The sequence below is a fragment of the Ornithodoros turicata genome, chromosome 6, assembly GCF_037126465.1.
Source record: "Ornithodoros turicata isolate Travis chromosome 6, ASM3712646v1, whole genome shotgun sequence".
Lineage (NCBI taxonomy): Eukaryota > Metazoa > Arthropoda > Arachnida > Ixodida > Argasidae > Ornithodoros > Ornithodoros turicata.
Genome location: NC_088206.1, coordinates 67,410,226 through 67,426,665, shown reverse-complemented (window position 1 = coordinate 67,426,665; position 16,440 = coordinate 67,410,226). Strand labels below are relative to the sequence as shown.

The 16,440-nt window shown below is 48.3% G+C and overlaps 4 protein-coding genes across 4 annotated transcripts in view; 3 read left to right on the top strand and 1 right to left on the bottom strand.

Annotated features, from left to right (window-relative positions):
- Nucleotides 1-763: 763 nt before the first annotated feature.
- On the top strand, nt 764-1,816 carry LOC135398240 (progestin and adipoQ receptor family member 3-like). Its single transcript, XM_064629662.1, has one exon. It carries the CDS (start codon nt 922-924, stop codon nt 1,747-1,749), a length of 828 nt encoding a protein of 275 aa, XP_064485732.1. The 5' UTR covers nt 764-921; the 3' UTR covers nt 1,750-1,816.
- A 1,207-nt stretch (nt 1,817-3,023) lies between these two features.
- LOC135398239 (prolyl 4-hydroxylase subunit alpha-1-like) lies at nt 3,024-5,476 on the bottom strand. The gene is made up of 2 exons (XM_064629661.1): nt 4,232-5,476; nt 3,024-3,748 (listed from the first exon to the last, which is right to left on the bottom strand). The coding sequence occupies exons 1-2, from the start codon at nt 5,435-5,437 to the stop codon at nt 3,260-3,262; spliced, it is 1,695 nt and encodes a 564-aa protein (XP_064485731.1). The 5' UTR covers nt 5,438-5,476; the 3' UTR covers nt 3,024-3,259.
- A 1,151-nt stretch (nt 5,477-6,627) lies between these two features.
- Nucleotides 6,628-7,840, top strand: LOC135398237 (progestin and adipoQ receptor family member 3-like). The gene has a single exon (XM_064629660.1). It carries the CDS (start codon nt 6,866-6,868, stop codon nt 7,691-7,693), a length of 828 nt encoding a protein of 275 aa, XP_064485730.1. The 5' UTR covers nt 6,628-6,865; the 3' UTR covers nt 7,694-7,840.
- Nucleotides 7,841-15,312: 7,472 nt separating this feature from the next.
- Nucleotides 15,313-16,440, top strand: part of LOC135397138 (two pore potassium channel protein sup-9-like) — a 30,266-nt gene continuing 29,138 nt past the window's right edge. The window contains exon 1 of the mRNA XM_064628504.1: nt 15,313-15,814. Within this exon, the coding sequence (XP_064484574.1) occupies nt 15,532-15,814 (283 nt within the window). The 5' untranslated portion in view covers nt 15,313-15,531. The remainder of the gene's footprint in view (nt 15,815-16,440) is intronic.

Below are 16,440 nucleotides of genomic sequence, written 5' to 3'. Positions count from 1 at the left end.
AAATATGGTAATCACTACGGCGTGAGAGATCTCTCCTTGTGCCTCTTCTCTCGTCGGCTCGTACGGAGCGCTCAATACCAGATAAGATAGGATAGCTACCTCGGGCAAGAAAAAGTGCAGGGGTGAACTAGTTAACAGGCGGGAGCGAATCGTATTTGAGAGCGTCCTCAGTGGGGCCATTCAGCAAATCTTTCGGATCCCCTCGTAGACGGACACACTCCTGCGACGCAGAGCTGCATTTCTCCCCGGCAAGCTCCAGTGCTCTCACTCCTATTACCTCACGTATACAGACATCACCTTCCAGTGAAGAAGAGCCCCTGTCCCGTGGGTGTGCGCGCTAGAGAGGTTTCACTGTATTGTTAGACATACTTTGGTGTCTTGCGTCGCCGGGTGTGTGGTTCGAACCCAAGTCCACGAAAGTCGGTTGATGATCATAAAGTCAGGGAAGACGTTCCTGTCCTTGGCGTAGTTCCCTAGGTTTAGTTCACCGGAGTGTGATTCCGAGTAAGCGCTACGGAGACAGCGTCGTGGGAGGCGACGCGTTCCATCACTGTCATCAAAACACTAAGAGGGCGGGGCATTAATGTGTAAATCCATTCAGTCATCAATGTCTTTCCATTTGAGATCGAAGAGTTCAAGCTTTTTCGAGAGCTTTTTCAACGTGTTTCGCAAACGCAAACTACATCGCTATCACCATGGTCGCTTAGTAAGGAACGTAGTGTCACGCTGGTATTGTGAGCTAGAAGAAGAGCTCACCATAACGCTGGTTCACAAGCCAAGGCCATCGTCATCGCCCACGTGATCCATCATCCCTGTTCGATACGTACCGCGCGCACTTTCTCGCCAGCTATCACGAAGCGATCTAACAGGCTTCCTACAAGTCGCCAGCGCCATACTCCTATTCGACGCCTTCACTCTGCCATGGCGTTGGATCACCAGCCACTTCGTGGTGACGACGACGGACCACAGGGGGACGCCAAGCCAGCTTACATCCCGCATAGGCCTTTCATCCATTCTGGCTACCGTTCCTGCCGCACCGTCAAAGACTGCTTCCGGAGCACCCTCCAATGGAACAACGAGACCCTCAACATCTGGACCCATCTCCTTGGTGCTGTGGTCTTCGCCGTTGTCTTGGCGTACGACGTTACGGTGCGCTTCGAACAATACAACATTGCTGATATAACGGATAGGCTACTTATCGTTAGCGTGCTTTGCGTTTACATGACTACGATGCTACTATCAGTCACCTACCATATCTTCAACTGTCTCTCGCGTTCTGTCTACGATGTGTTGCTCTGGTACGATTTCGTCGGCGTTGGTGCTAGCATCGGTGTTACCGTAGCGTCGGGACTGTTCGAAGCGTTTTACGGTCACCCGTACTTACGAGTTTTTTATCTCTCGATAGAAGGAATCATTTTTATTGGCGCTATACCAAAGCTAGCGACTGACCCTTCCAGACATTTATTTGCTATGGTTGTTTTTACTCTGATACCGACCATGCATTGGTTCTGCCTCTCCACGGCAAGCGGTCGCGTGCTGTTTCCGAGAACTGTCGGGGTGTTTGTGTTTTTGGGTGTTTCTTACGTGATATTTGAGAAAAACATTCCGGAACGCTTTTGGCCAGGGACCGTTGATAGCCTGGGTGCCAGTCACCAGATCTGGCACGTCATGGTTGTGGTGCTGACTACGTGGTGGCACGAAATTTTGCTGGAGTTCGTGAAGTGCAACTTGGAAATAACTGCAGTATAATCTAATATGTTCGTGCCCCTCACAATGTGAGATTTTCACGACGCGACTATTAAAACGAACTGCGAAGTGATCTTATGAGTTGCAATTCTGGTTCGGGGCTTTAATCAACTAAGACGGAGACGGTCTTGGCTTCAGTCTATCATAGCCGTTGACAGAGTAATGAGTCACACTGGTATGGGAAGAAACCTAAGGCACATACGGGAAAACAGTTATACAAACGGGAAAAATTCCCTCTCCAGCACCAATACAAGGTGTATCTCGCGCAAACATTTCTTCCTGCTAGATATTTTTTACCCGCCCCAGGTCACTCCTCGAGGACATCCATTGCCATCAACGTGCGCATGGATTCCCTTGATACTGTTGATAAGGTTGATATTTGATTGCGTTCATTGGTGCGTATTTTGCTGGTATCAAGATACGATGGTGCTAGACGACTGTGATCAACACCAGCTCCCGTGGCTCAGTGGTTAGCGTGCTGGCCATGTCACGTCGAGACTGTGAGGTACCCGGGTTCGAATTCCGGTACCGGGTGTGCTATCTGGGGTGTTTCCTCGGTTTTCCTCAGACGCTTTCAGACATATGTCGGCACAGTTCCCTTAGAAGTCGGCCCAGGACGCACATTCCCCCAGAGAGTGAGTCGTGACGTTGCCCACCTCTGTGAGGCCGACAATGGCGAGCCCTTGCACCACCACCTGTGATCTACAGCAGTGTTCATCAGTGGCGTATCTAGGGTGTGGCAGGTGTGGACATGTGCCATGGGCGCCAGGTGAACAGGGGCGCCATTATGTGGTCGGGTGTGAATGTGCCAGGTCGGGCACTCAACTTGGCACATTCATAAATGATCTAAATCACCCGCCAGTAGGGAGGTTGTAGTGTGAAACCTAGTGCGGACCACACGAAAACTCATCCCCAAGGACATCATGTTAACCATGTTGCCATGGGCGCAGGTAGCTGGCGCATACGCCACTGGTGTTCATTCCACGCATCTGTTGAGAGCAGCAACGCTGTTCACGTCGATAAAGAGGCCGTCCTGATTGAACCCTGCTGCTAGCGTAATAAAAAAAAGTCTGCATATCCTGCAAGCTCTCTCCCACTACGAAATATCTCCGAGTGTATCCCGAGATATAGCTCTTCCATTACAATGAGTCTTTCTCGCGAGCCCAAACCGACAGGTTAGACTATACATGCCAGAGTAATGACATGAGGCAAACGGGTTTTCGCTCTGTTGAGTCTTCCGTGGAAATTAAACGGAATGTCGCCGAAGAGAGATTGAGAAACAGAACCTTTATTTGTTCCTGTGTAATGCAGTGAGGCCCACTCTTCATTCCGTCAGGACGAAGAGCATATGCGTGTCCACGGTGATATCGGGAATCATCTTCGGCTTACCTTCTACTACACACGTGTAAAACGCACGGTTTATGAGCATATTTGGCAACGTTATTATTAATCTATTTACAAATTAAAACATGGGTCCGGTTAGAAGAACGCTCCTGTGCGGTTTCGCCGATTACTACCTTGGGCGATCATAAGGTACTTTTCCTTGGCAGCGTTCGTGAAACCACTTGGTAGCAATCCACTTGGATCCTCGAAGAACTGGACAAGCTCCATGCTCTGTTCGCATGTCGCCACTACGCAGTTCCCTCCATTGTCCGAGTGACGTCACAGAGTCCGGGTCGGGACGCAGATTGTACCAGAACACCGCCTTGCCTTCTTCCGGCTTGACAGCGACCCGTGCCCATTTAAATACCGTAGCGCCCCCAGCGGTGACGTCAGAGATGTACATGAGCCAGGTTGCCAGACGATCTCCGTTCCTCACGGTCATCTCTCGTAATGGTTCGTGTTTTTTCTGGAAGTCCGTGTGAGGGGAATAGTGACCTCCCACTCCGTAGTTGACGATTTGGAGGAGCTCGGCCGAGAGGAGAGACAGACCTGTGGCAGCTGAGATCCGCTGAGAAGTACGTGCGACGACTGGGTTCACGCTGTCCAGAAGCCAGGAAACCTTGAGTCGTAAGACGACAATATTACAGCTCGTGCTAAAGGGTTTCACTAAACACCGTACTAATGCAAGTAAATAACCTTGCAACCATAGGCCGGCACATACGTTCATGGTCTCCGTCACGGAGATCATTCACTATCACCGTATGGAAAACAATGTGATGTTGAGTGGTGATCTATGATGTGATGTGATGCTGAAGTTGAAGTCGAATCATGATTCGATTTCAGCCGTGCTGAGAAACATCACTTGTGTAATCATAAAGAAAGGAAAGCTATCAATGGCACACATGCCAATGCAGTGAGGACTTATGATATTGAAGTTCAAAGACGTGCAATGATGGGTTGATAAATCCTCGTAATAGGTTTTGAAGATGCTGATATGGGCTGATGTTGAATTACTGAATGAATTACTGAAGTGAATGTTGAACTGCTAATTTTCCTATCCAATTTAAGGCATACAGCTGTTCAAAGCATGCGGCGGGCTCACCTTTCCAATGCGTGCGTTTGACTTTGCCCCCATCGGCTGTTGTCGCACGGGGAAGACGGTCGCTCGCACTAAGTGTGTCCTCGCCAAACTGCGGAGCGTCCGGCATTCCTTCGAGGATATGAAGTCGTAAAATACGAGAATCCGTGGTTCTTCGCTGACTACTTCCAGCTTAAGAGGCTCAAGCAGGAGCAGGGGATGCCCACCATTCGTCGTGGTCTTGCAGTGCAATTTGGGCGTACCCTTGCCACCAGACTGAAGACATAACTTATGGAACGAATAAGGCTCTTGCTGTCTTATACACTGCCCGTGTTGACCTTTCGCTTTCCCGAGTTCCGTTTCATACTTAAACCGAAACCAAAAGTCAAGCAAGTCTTTGTTGGCTGGTGTAATCTTCAACTGCTCATTAACAACGCTGAGTGCACCTTTGACGTCACCCATTTTGTACATCGCACGAGCTAGATCTTCCACTATATCCTCGCGGCTTATGTAAACGTCCTGGAGGTCTTCTTGCACGTCGTAGACTTCGAGTGCTTCCTGGTACCACAGGATAGCGTTCTCGAATTCGTTACCGACTGAGCAGCGTTGGGCTACTTCAATGAGATCGCTGGCTGATGGTTCTTTCACGCCATCTGATCGCAGCTCCGCAAGGTCTTCAACAGTAAGAAGGTAAGTCTTGCTTAATCGGCAAAGTCCTACCGCAGCACCGTCCAGGTCCTCGTCAGTGGGCATTACTGCACCGCCGTTCATAAATGCACTATTTGCGTTAAGCTCTGCTTCTTGCGCGGTTAAGCCAATGGTTCGATCCCAGGTCCAGGCGAGGCAGCTAGCGACCATAAACTCTGCGATGGCGTTTGTGTCCTCCATTGACTGCAAAAGCTTCAGCTTGGCTAAGGTCGACTCCAGGCGTTCTATTCGTGCAGTCTCCGCGTCGATATAGTTGCGTACGTTTGCTGTGACTAAGTAGTCGGTAGACAGTAGAGGTTTGAGGTCGTTTATGGCGGTGAAGAGCTCTGCTGCAGCTTGGTAGACGAAGACAATGAACGGCACGAACTGTTTAATGTTCTTTGGCATGCTGGGGTCTATTTCTGATATTGATCTTCGATTAGGCAGCAACGTCGGCGATGACAGGTGCTGGTGTCCACACCTTCTACTTCTTCTTTCACCACTAGGGACAGTGGCCACTAGCCACACAGGGCGATGCCCCATTTATAGAGGAGGCGTTGGCAAGGGTCTTCTTCAGTCTGTGGAATGACGGAGTTCTTCTTCTTCTAACTGGCGTGGCGCACAGTCAAATGCAATACGCCACTGGTTACGGTGAGCTAGAAGGATGGTGATGACATGGTGAAGTATTGTGGCCATACTAGGCATCTGCTCGTCGCGTACCTTGCGGATTCTCGTTGAACTACTCCAACAAGCGTAGTTTACGTGCGTGTATCAAGTTTCAAGTTAAATTGTAGTTTCAAGTTAAGTACGTAACCCTCTTGGGTTTCTCGATGTTATCATACTACATCGCGACTCACGGACATCAACATCGATCACGTGGTTACCCTCCTTTCCTATACGTGTGCGCCGGCGCAACTTTGGGTGCGTTCAGTGGCGGCCCCAGAGTCAAGAGAGTCATTGCTCTCTCCACTGGACGGCCAAGCGCAGTTCCGGTGCTCGTAACTCTAATCAAACTTTCTGACGCGTAGTCACGGGGCCAAAGAGACGGGACGAAAGCGAACGCAGTTTCGCCAGCTATAGCAGACGTATTTTGGTGCATAGATGGCTCGTTTGACCAGCACCGACTTCCAAGGACGAACGGTGCTGAAAAAAATCGATCAAGAACCAGTTGATCTATCGGTTGATAGATCCACTAAAGGCGGGATAGTTGGTAAATACCTATAAAAGTTGTTCATTTGAGAGTACGCAATTGTCACATATTACTGTCTTCGTCTGTGTCTTTTGGGCTGCGCTACAAATACGAGTGATCGATCCACGTCGGGAAGCTATCATCGCTGATCACCTGCGTTAGTGGTGTTGTAAGAACGCAGCGACTCAGCCGTTCGCAGGGCCAATTTTCGTGCCCGCAATGTCTGTCGAAACTCCAAAGCGGAAATAGGTGAGAGCGGGAGCGTGGATCCTCGCCAAGCAGGCGAGGGTTTGGAGCGTTAAGCAGAGGCTCCTTGTGATGTTAGACAGAGTCACTCCCGTTGGAGCGCAACAGTCGCGATTCAACGCACCCTTTGACTGACGGCGGCGTCATATCCTTTTTTGCACCCGGCGGCAGCGGCGAGAACAAACAAAAGTAGACAAGACGAAACCTACCGTCATCGACATCAACAAAAGCAAATTCGGGTGACATCTTCGCGAGAGGGCTGCAATGCGCGTTTTTGCATCCGAAAACAGGTGCGAAGAGTGGCGAAGAGGCCCTCGACGCGCTCGTATGGCTCGTTTGGAAAAGGCGGCGGCGTACAGAAAATAACCGGCGGCGGCGGCGCTCCTCCTCAGCACGCACATTTGCGTGAAAGCCTGCACTTTATCGCCATCTATCCCGCAGTCCCGTAACCATTTTCTTCCAAACAGCCCGATCGAACCGCACGCAGGCGCCACGATCCAACGCTCTGCCTTCTTCCAACTGCCAAGAACACGGGCATGACGTTGGAACACGAGAGACTTCACAGTGACGACGACGGACCACAGGGAGACGCCAAGCCAGCTTACATCCCGCACAGGCCTTTCATCCATTCTGGCTACCGTTCCTGCCGCACCGTCAAAGAATGCTTCCGAAGCATCATCCAATGGAACAACGAGACCCTCAACATCTGGACCCATCTCCTTGGTGCTGTCGTCTTCGTCGGTGTCCTAGCCTACGACACTACGGTGCGCTTCAAACAATACAACATTGCTGATATAACGGACAGGCTACTTATCGTTAGCGTGCTTTGCGTTTACATGGCTACGATGCTAGTATCAGTTGCCTACCATACGTTCAACTGTCTTTCGCGCTCTGTGTACGATGTGTTGCTCTGGTACGACTTCGCCGCTGTCGGCGCTAGCATCGGTGTTACAGTTGCGTCGGGGTTGTACTTGGCGTTTTCCGGTCATCCGTACCTGCAAGCTTTGTACCTTTCGATAGAAGGAATTATTTTTATCGCAGCTATGCCCAAACTAACGACGGATCCTTCCAGACATCTATGCGCTATGATTGTCTTCACTGTGATACCGACCATGCATTGGTTCTACCTCTCGACACCCAGTAGTCACGTGCTGTTTCCGAGGATTATAGCGCTGTTTATGTTTTCGGGAACTACGTACGTGATATTTGAGAAAAAAATTCCGGAAAGCTCGTGGCCAGGGACCTTTGATCACGTGGGTTCCAGTCACCAGATATGGCACGTCATGGTCGTGGTGCTGACCATGTGTTGGCATGAGACTTCCTTGGAGTTTGTAAAGTGCAATATGAAACTTACAGATGAATAATGCAATAGGTTGGCGGCGCTCGTAATTTCAAATTTATTGAGCCCAAATCTTTAATAGGCTGTAATAAACTAATAAAGTTTGGTGGCTGTGTAGCCGCCTTGATGCATAAACGCCTTTCTGTATAAATACTGCAGATGGGCAAATGTCTTGCGCTTTACGTTACATCAACCCAATATAGACTCCAGCAGAGATGTAACAAACGACACATTATATAAGCTGAAATATTCAGCCCCTACACATGGCTCATGTATGAGAGGTAACAGCCAAACGCACCGTTTGGCTGTTACCTCCATACATGAGCCATGTGTAGGGGCAACGGCTGCACTAGCCGTTGCTTCGAGATTAGGACTCCGATCGAGACTAATGAAGCGCCCTCAGCGTCTTTCAGGTCTTTCTCTGAGGACGTCACGTGGCGCGCGTACGATAGAGTATTGATTCGCGATACCGTCCACACGGTATACAGGGTGTTTCAGTTAAGTCCCTGTGCTAGACAATTCGCGAACGGTGTTGCGACACGAGTTTCCCTGGGCCATTCACTAATGCAAGAGCCTCTTTGCGTCCTTCAAGAATGGTCAGCGGACGCCGAGCAACCTTTTCTTCCCGCATACGACCTGGTTCTTGAAAAGCTTCTCAAAAGTCACAACGTACAGAATCGACGAACTTTCTTTTTTACAAGTATCTCTCCGATACCACCTACAAGCTGCGCACCGTGTGAATGAGTGGGAGGCGATCATTCTTTAAATAAAAATTCAAATTAATTTCGTAAAAAAATGATTTCTAAAGCAGGGCGCTGTCCGCATTAAAATGGGCGCCTTTTAGAGAAAAATCTGCCAGCAAAACGGGTCATTTGTTGCAGTAATTAATTGGTTTCGGTTTACATATTTTGTCACGACTGGTCGCGGTGAAGCGCAAAAGGACGTAATTCATTGGTGTAAGGGAATAACTCATTGGTGGGTAAGGGAGTGGCAGAGCGCCCTTTTGCGCTTCGCTGCCATCAGCCGCGACAAAAATATGTAAACCGAAACTAATTAATTACTGCAACAAATGACCTGCTTCGGTGGCACATTTTTCTCTAAAAGGTGTCCACTGAAGGTCCCAAAAGGGGCAGTAGCCATTTTCATGCCGACAGCGCCCTGCTTTAGCCGTTTTTTTTTTTTTTTTACGAAACTCGTTTGAATTTTTATTTAAATAATGAGCGCCTCCCACTCATTCACACGGTGCGCAGGTTGTAGGTGGTATCGGACAGATATTGTAAAAAATCCATAATTTAAAAACCCGAGCCTAGGGGACAAAAAAACGACAAACACAAACTTGTCTGTGTTTGCCTTTTTTTTTTTTTTTTTGTCTCCTAGTCTCGGGTTTTTAAGTTATGGACCTATACCACCAGCTCGCTTGCTACCTCTCTATCCTCTCGTTATTGTAAAAAAGGTTCGTCGATTGGTGCACCCGTTCGCGAATTATTTAGCCCGGGGATTTAACTGAAACACCCGGTATATCTGTATCCGCTCAAGAGCAGCTACAGGACTTATCCCACCATGCTTGATGTCACGCCTAATGTCACGTCGTATAGCCTGGGACAACAGCGATTTAATCATAGCAGTTGAAAAAAAGGCACCAGCAGTGGGGTACCACACCCTCTGACCGCCAATTAGAGGGCGCGGGTTCGAATCCCACTGCTAATACCTTTTCTTCAACTGCCATAATCCGAATGCAATATGCAACTGGGCGTTATCGTCAGACTTGTGTTTGTCTGTCTATGCCTCATCCGCTACAACGTGACAACAGTGCAACAACAATGTTCAGCAAGCGTAGCAAACCATCCCGGTCTTGGCTAGCTTCACCCTAAACTGCGACGAACTGCGCGCCTTGATGGTCATTATGCAAGTTTCCAGAGTATGTTTTCTTGCGAATATTTAGGAGAGGTTAGCCAAGAGGTCGGTTCATGAGAATCCCGCTGCGGGTCAACAACTTCGCGCAGCCTTTTCTATTTTTTTTAAGTACTTATCTCGCTGTATTCCTGTTCCAACGAAAGAAGGAATAACAGCGAGCTCACGCGTACGCAATCTCTTTTGAATGCATGTCCACAACGCAAAGGCCACCGCCAATAATAGCAGACGAACCATCGAGCCGCTTCTAAAAATAGCATCGCATCCCAATTTCCATTTCCCGTCTTCCTCATTTTCCCCCGTAATCTCTCTGCCTTTCCTTATATCCCTGACCTCCAAATCCCTCAATTTCTACCTCCTCTCCACTCATTAAAACCGCATTCATTCGTCTGCCCTCTCCTCCTCCTCCTCCTCAGTCTTTTCGTTGCGTTTCGCGTTCGCGACCGAACATCAAAATCTCGGACGAGATACATATTAACAATTCCTGACCTAAGCTGAGCAGAGACTCACGCAGAGAGCCAAAGCGCGGCCGCGAGCTGCGTTTGTGACGTCATTTCGTCCCCATGGCAACTAAAATCGGGGACCGTATACATTAACTTCCGGGGGAATAGGGGTAGGAGAGCTTTTGGGAAGAATCCGGCGGGCGTCGCATTTTTTCCACGGCAACGCGGTCTTACGTTAATTGCTTATTTGCTTGCTCCGAGCGCCCGTAAGCGTTTGCGGGAGAAAATTGGTGATCGCGTCCACACCGCGGAATGCGTTTGGAGTCCAGCATTTGGCTATACATTGCTCATCATCGCATAGGCCATGAGGGTAGTAAAGAATGCGTAATTGTGGGAAGCATCTTTGGTACGTATCTAGTGTACTGAAGACTACCGTAATTTCACGCGTATAAGCCGCACCGACGCGTTTTTAGGGACGTTTTGAAAATTTTCTGACAGATAAGCCGCACCCGCAGATAAGCCGCGGGCAATACGAGACGACTGATTTGTGCGACAAAGGACACCATAGAGAAGGCCATAAACCCTGTGGCCCATACCCCGGGATCGACATAGTGTACAACAGAGGAGGTCAGTTCTAGAGCTCTACCAAGATCGGACTGTGCCCTTGTTGGGCGCCTTTCCTGGCCTGATGGGTCAGTGGTCTTCCAGAAGGCGTGAGTCACTGTCACCACTTTCGTTAAAGCTGCTTGGGAGAATGCACCAGGAAGATAAATCTACTCGAATGTGGATCCGTCCCCGTTAGGCGCTGTTGGTGCATCGGCAGGGCGGTGCTGTTCCAGAGACACTGCCGGCTCTTTCGTTAAAATCGGCGTATGGGGAAGATTCCAGGAAAAAATAGTTATCAGATAAGCCGCATCGGTGGATAAGCCGCAGAGCCCCCGTGAGAAAAAAAAATCGTGCATAAGCCGCGGCTAATACGCGTGAAATTACGTCATAAAACGTTCCAGCGGTGGCGCAGTACGCGACGTGCCGTGTCTTGTTCGTAACAAAATGTAAACGTGTCGTAAAATGTAAATGTAGCGTAAATAAGTGAAGTTGAGATTGCATTGGTGAAGCAGTGGACGATATATCGCATTACTCGAACTTTACGCACCAATGGTGTGTTTCGTGCGCTTTCATTGGAGCTCAGCGTGTGCGTTGTGACGAAGCAACATTAAAAAACTCAGTCGTGTGCGAGCAGTAGTGTTTGACATGAAAACTTCACGATCTCTGGACCCTCCGTCCCCCCCCCCCCTTTTCTGGATGCACTCCATCGTCTTTGTAGGTCACTTCCACACTCGCACAAGTCGAAGTTGTCCCGCTGGTAGAGGGTAAGGGCTTTCTGTGCGCGCCGGCAGTCGAATTTGCCTCCGCCACTAATCTTCTTCGGCGCTCCCGTAGCTCTCTGGATTGCTCGTTGCTGCACTTTGGGGGCTTTTTGGGTTACTCTCGAGCCACCCTTTCTCCTGATTGCAGTTTCCTTCTATTCTGATGATATTTTAGTTTAAAAAATTCTGACATTAATGCAAAATTTTGATAATTCAACTTTGCAAATTTATAACATTTTGATTATTGTTGTTGAAGCCGATGTCGCTACAGTTCCATGCACAGCCTCTCAAGCGCTTTCCAACGACAACTCGATCGGTGTCCTAGCTTCGCGCGTTCGCGAGATAGACTGCCCGCAAGGTACGCGTACCCCTATATTTCCATCTCTCTCGCTACGCGCCTGCCACTCCCTGAGATTGCGTCAGCCGCGGCAATGACCTTTTTAGCCAGAATCTTACACGTGTAAGCTATCCGGATTTATCCGGTTGGATGATGTCGGGTTATTACTCACCGAGTTATCGCGTCATGAAATGCGGCATAATTTCGTTGCATTGTAAATTTTGATCTGGCTACCAAACCGAACTTACAGAACTTTTCACGTCAAAAAGTCGTACCGACGACAGGATGTGTACCAGCAGGTGGTTCTGCCGGCAGTGGAACTATATAGTAAGTATAGTAAACGAACAACGGGAACAACAGCGGATGGCAGGCGACAATTCCCGACGCGCCTTGCGTCGTCTAGGTGGCGTTCATCAAATTAACACGAAAATCCACTAGAGCAAATTGCAAGAGCTATCCATTTGAATCCTATCCCATCCACTTGCCACCCAAGATGGCGTCAGAGAAGTCTTTTAGAGAGGCACACCCTCTCTAGGAATCCCACTCTCCCTTCCTTCAGAGAGCCCGGAAGGGAATGAGTGATGTTGACGTCACTCTGTGACGTATAGAGTACGCCGCATGCAGCGCCACAGTACATCTGAGCGGACGAGTTTTTGTGGGAAATGAGACATCGCGGCTGCTTGCTACGCTGCTGCCACGTCACACAGATCTCATTACGTCACGTCAGGAGATCGGACCGGGCATCCTTGCCTCGCCACACCGTTCATGACTGTTTTTTTAGCGAGTTCTTTTTCATATATAATTAAATTGCGCAGTGACGAGTTCAGCGAAAATATTTTGTGTGCTAATAGACTGCCTGATAAATGAAGCAGGCCTATGAGCAATGCTAAGTACCATTTAATTGCTCCTTTAACGCTGATCTAGATGTAATAGTGCCGATCGGGTACGTTAATTCGAATTTCAGTATGATAATGCGGTAGCTCTGGATGTGTTAACTGATTTAATTTCCTGTTTGCGCCGCGAAGCAACTGTGGCTATGACCGGCGTACAGCTATGGGCAGATGGAGAAATGACAACAGGAAGGAGTGGGAGACAGGGGGTTAGTATGCGTCCTGGGCCGACTTCACAGGGGAAATGTGCTGACATTCGTCTGGAAAGTCTACCGGAAAACCCAGACGGCACACCCGCTGCGGGGATTATTCTTATTCTATTTATTTCATTTCCAAAAATACAGAAATGAGGTCCAGGTACAAAAGGCGGAGCCTGACGAGGTACCTGGACCGACAAACAGGAATGCATACAGACATATATATAAACAGTCATAAACAGTCGGCGGATATCTGTCCGCCAGTACAGTGTCCATTGCAACGTGATTACGCAGCCATGCAGCAATTAGATGTGTTAAAGCGGACGTAGGCATGTTAATGCGTGTTTTTATGCGTTAATGCGAATTTTCATACATTAAAGCGGGTTTGGGAACGTTAATTCGGATTTCAATACCTATCTTCGCACGCTATTGCGTATTGGGCATTCTAGTACATAGTACACATTCCGGTACATACATTTCCGAGGGTATAATAAATCAGAAAGGACCTGACACACTATATAGCCTTCTCACGCCTGCAGTGAAAATGTGTAACCACGGAGACTGAAATAGAGACAATTATACCTTCGCCTCCATGCACGCCATGTTTCGTGCATTCGTGGCAAAGATTCTTAGTTTCGTTTTCGTTTTTTTATGTCACTCTTTTCGCGGCGCGGCAGCAAAAGAAATACCGAAAGAGACGAAACAGGAAGTCTCGTGTTAAGCAAGAAAGAACCAGGTGTCACTAATCGAATGTTCCCTAGCTGACAGCGAATATCGAAGACGGCGTCTGCCGGGAGGGAAAGTAGAAGTGACACGGAGTGTAATACTTGTATATTCCTGGGAGTTACCACTCAGCATCAATGAAGGCTATGACAGGATTGGCGAGAAAGATGAATGAAATTGAGCCTGTCAGTTACACGGGCAGAAGGGATCGAGGCTTACAGAGCAAAGTGTTTGGATAAGAACTAAACTATCAGAGCAGTGGCGCCAGCGTCGCCCTAGAGGTGCTGCTCTTGCCTTAACTGCAGTGCCCGTCGCGTCGCATTTCTGCAGATTGCCTCATCTCGTCCAACCGACTGGGAAGACTTTGCTTCTGACGGCGAACATCCGGACTACGCTTTTGTTTTTCCAAAACTCGTACCGTTTCTTTCCGTTTAACTGCTTTGCTTTTAAGATACAATGACTCGTTGACTGAGAGCTTTTCTTTTATCACAATTTAAATTTCATTTCAAAATTCAAATTTACTCATTTTTTTCGTATCTTTCTGTGACTTTTAAGTCGAATTATTCCATATACCCCGCAATAACCGCTGCTTCCTCCAGAGTGTCGGCGTTCTTTCAGATGTACGTGTGGACATTCTTTCTAAAATTTCAAAACAACGAAGGAGAAACTTTATTTTGGTGATGATGACTGCGACGTTCCATCCCCAGAGGCAATACGTTCAAATTTCAATTTTCGCTACCGGTTGCAAACGTCAAAGTAGTATCGCCCCTACAGCGATTTTTTCAGCCAATCACTTCTGACGTCATAGACGTCTGAACGTCTGACGTCGTAGAAGCACCGAGCAACAAGAAACGAAGGCCACGTGTTTCAAGCGTAGATCACGAGGAAGGGACATTGAGAGCGTATCGCACGCGTATATCCATTGCCATGGTAACACATGGGGCTTCTTCGTTGGATATCCTATTCGCCCTCACATGCGGGATTGCCATGAGAAAAATGTATTATTCATATTTCTACCCTTTTGTTTCTTACGTGTTTCAGGGGTGCCGCCGCAGAAACAAAATCACCAGACTGAAACTGTATATGCTTTCTCAACTCACAAGTTACGCGTGGCATTGATACAGTAATTACGTTTGTTTCTGAGCGCTAGTAAAACGTTATACAGTTCAAGCCTCAGGAAGAACAAATAACTAAGCAGCAAAACACAGGGCATCCAAATCTGGCTCAGCTTTAGCAGTCCCCCCATTCCGTCTTTGGTGGAATAATTGAACCTCTGTATGCAATAAGGGGATAAGTCGAAACATCCCAAAATGAGAAAAGGGGCCTGATATGATTGTCCGTCCCATTGACACACATGCATTTCCCGTTTTTTACCATGCTGTAGAGGGCCAACAAATCGCAATAAGGTCCTAAGTTTTCATTGGCAGGTGCATACCGGTATGTCGATGTCATTGCAACAAAAACAGTAAAAAGAGGATAAGTCGACTTATCGTTCAATTTCTTTGTGTTTTCATACTCTGACTATTTTACTAACTGCATAAAGTACCTCCATCCCGCACTGTAACAGCTCTCGTTTCTTTTTTTTTCGTCGCAGTATATTATGCCTTTCCCTTTCCCCCAATCCCCTCTCTCTTTATTATCATAAAAATAATAATATTATCATTCTTATTCATTTTCCTTCCGACGGTACTTTTCAGGCTGCCGTGCCCGCTGCCCTCCATCGAAATTTGTCTCTACTCTCGCTGATCGCGTGCTCCCGAAGCGCTCGCAGCGCCTCCCCCATCCATCCCTTTTCATCCTCTCCTCCTCCCTATTTCTCTCTCTCCCTCCACCCATGCGTGAGCAACGGAGCAGCCGGCGGCCCCGTCCAGCATCCCTTCGAACGACGCTGTAGGGTTAACGCGTCGCGGGATGCTAGCGTGGCGGTTCAGCGTCGTGGCCGGCGGCGTCAGCTAACCGCCGCGAGCATGATTTGGCCACCGTAGCCGGTGAGAGATGAAGAGACAGAACGTACGCACCTTATCTCTTATCGTCTGTACGTTCACCTATCTGCTCGTGGGCGCCGCCATATTCGACGCCCTCGAATCCGACCACGAAGGCAAACAACGCAAGTCGCTCACCTACATTGAAGACATGCTCGTCGACAAGTACAACATCAGCGTGGATGATCGGAAAATCTGGCAGACGGTCGTTATCAAGATGGTTCCTCATCGAGCCGGTACGCAGTGGAAATTCACGGGGGCTTTCTACTTTGCCACCACTGTGCTAACGACTATAGGTAAGTACGCCGGTGTCTTTCTTCGAAACTAACTAACTATCGAAACTAACTAACTATCGAAACTAACTAACGGTAACTTTCGACATAGCGGAAACGTTGATATTGAACACCAAGAGTAAATAATGCTACACTTCACACCCGTAAACTTGATCAATGATTAAATGTTTTCTTCCGCATGCATTCACGGAAAGCCGCTATGCATTCTACTGATATTTAAGGAAAGAGGTTTATTGCTCGAAGAATAACTGCTTACTGCATACTGAACTGCATACTGCTTACTGAATAATAACTGCAAGCTTACGCTTGTCCCATCCTACAGTTGGCAATACAAAACTAGTAGTACCGCACGGGAGTATTTATGATACTCCTACGAGTAGTAATAATTACACACACTTTATCTTCGATGGCGTAAACTAAGTACAAGCGAAACATGTTTCTTTCGGACCAGGAGGTAGTGAGGTAGATATCTACAATACCGCCGTGCCCTCTGAGATTTTCTCTGGGTTTCCCCGCGGAATTTTATACATAAATGTCGGCATAATTCCCCCCGAAGTCTGCCCAGGACGAATACCCATTCCCTGTTTCCTCCTCCTCCTCCTTCTAGCTCATCTGGTCGCGTCAGTACA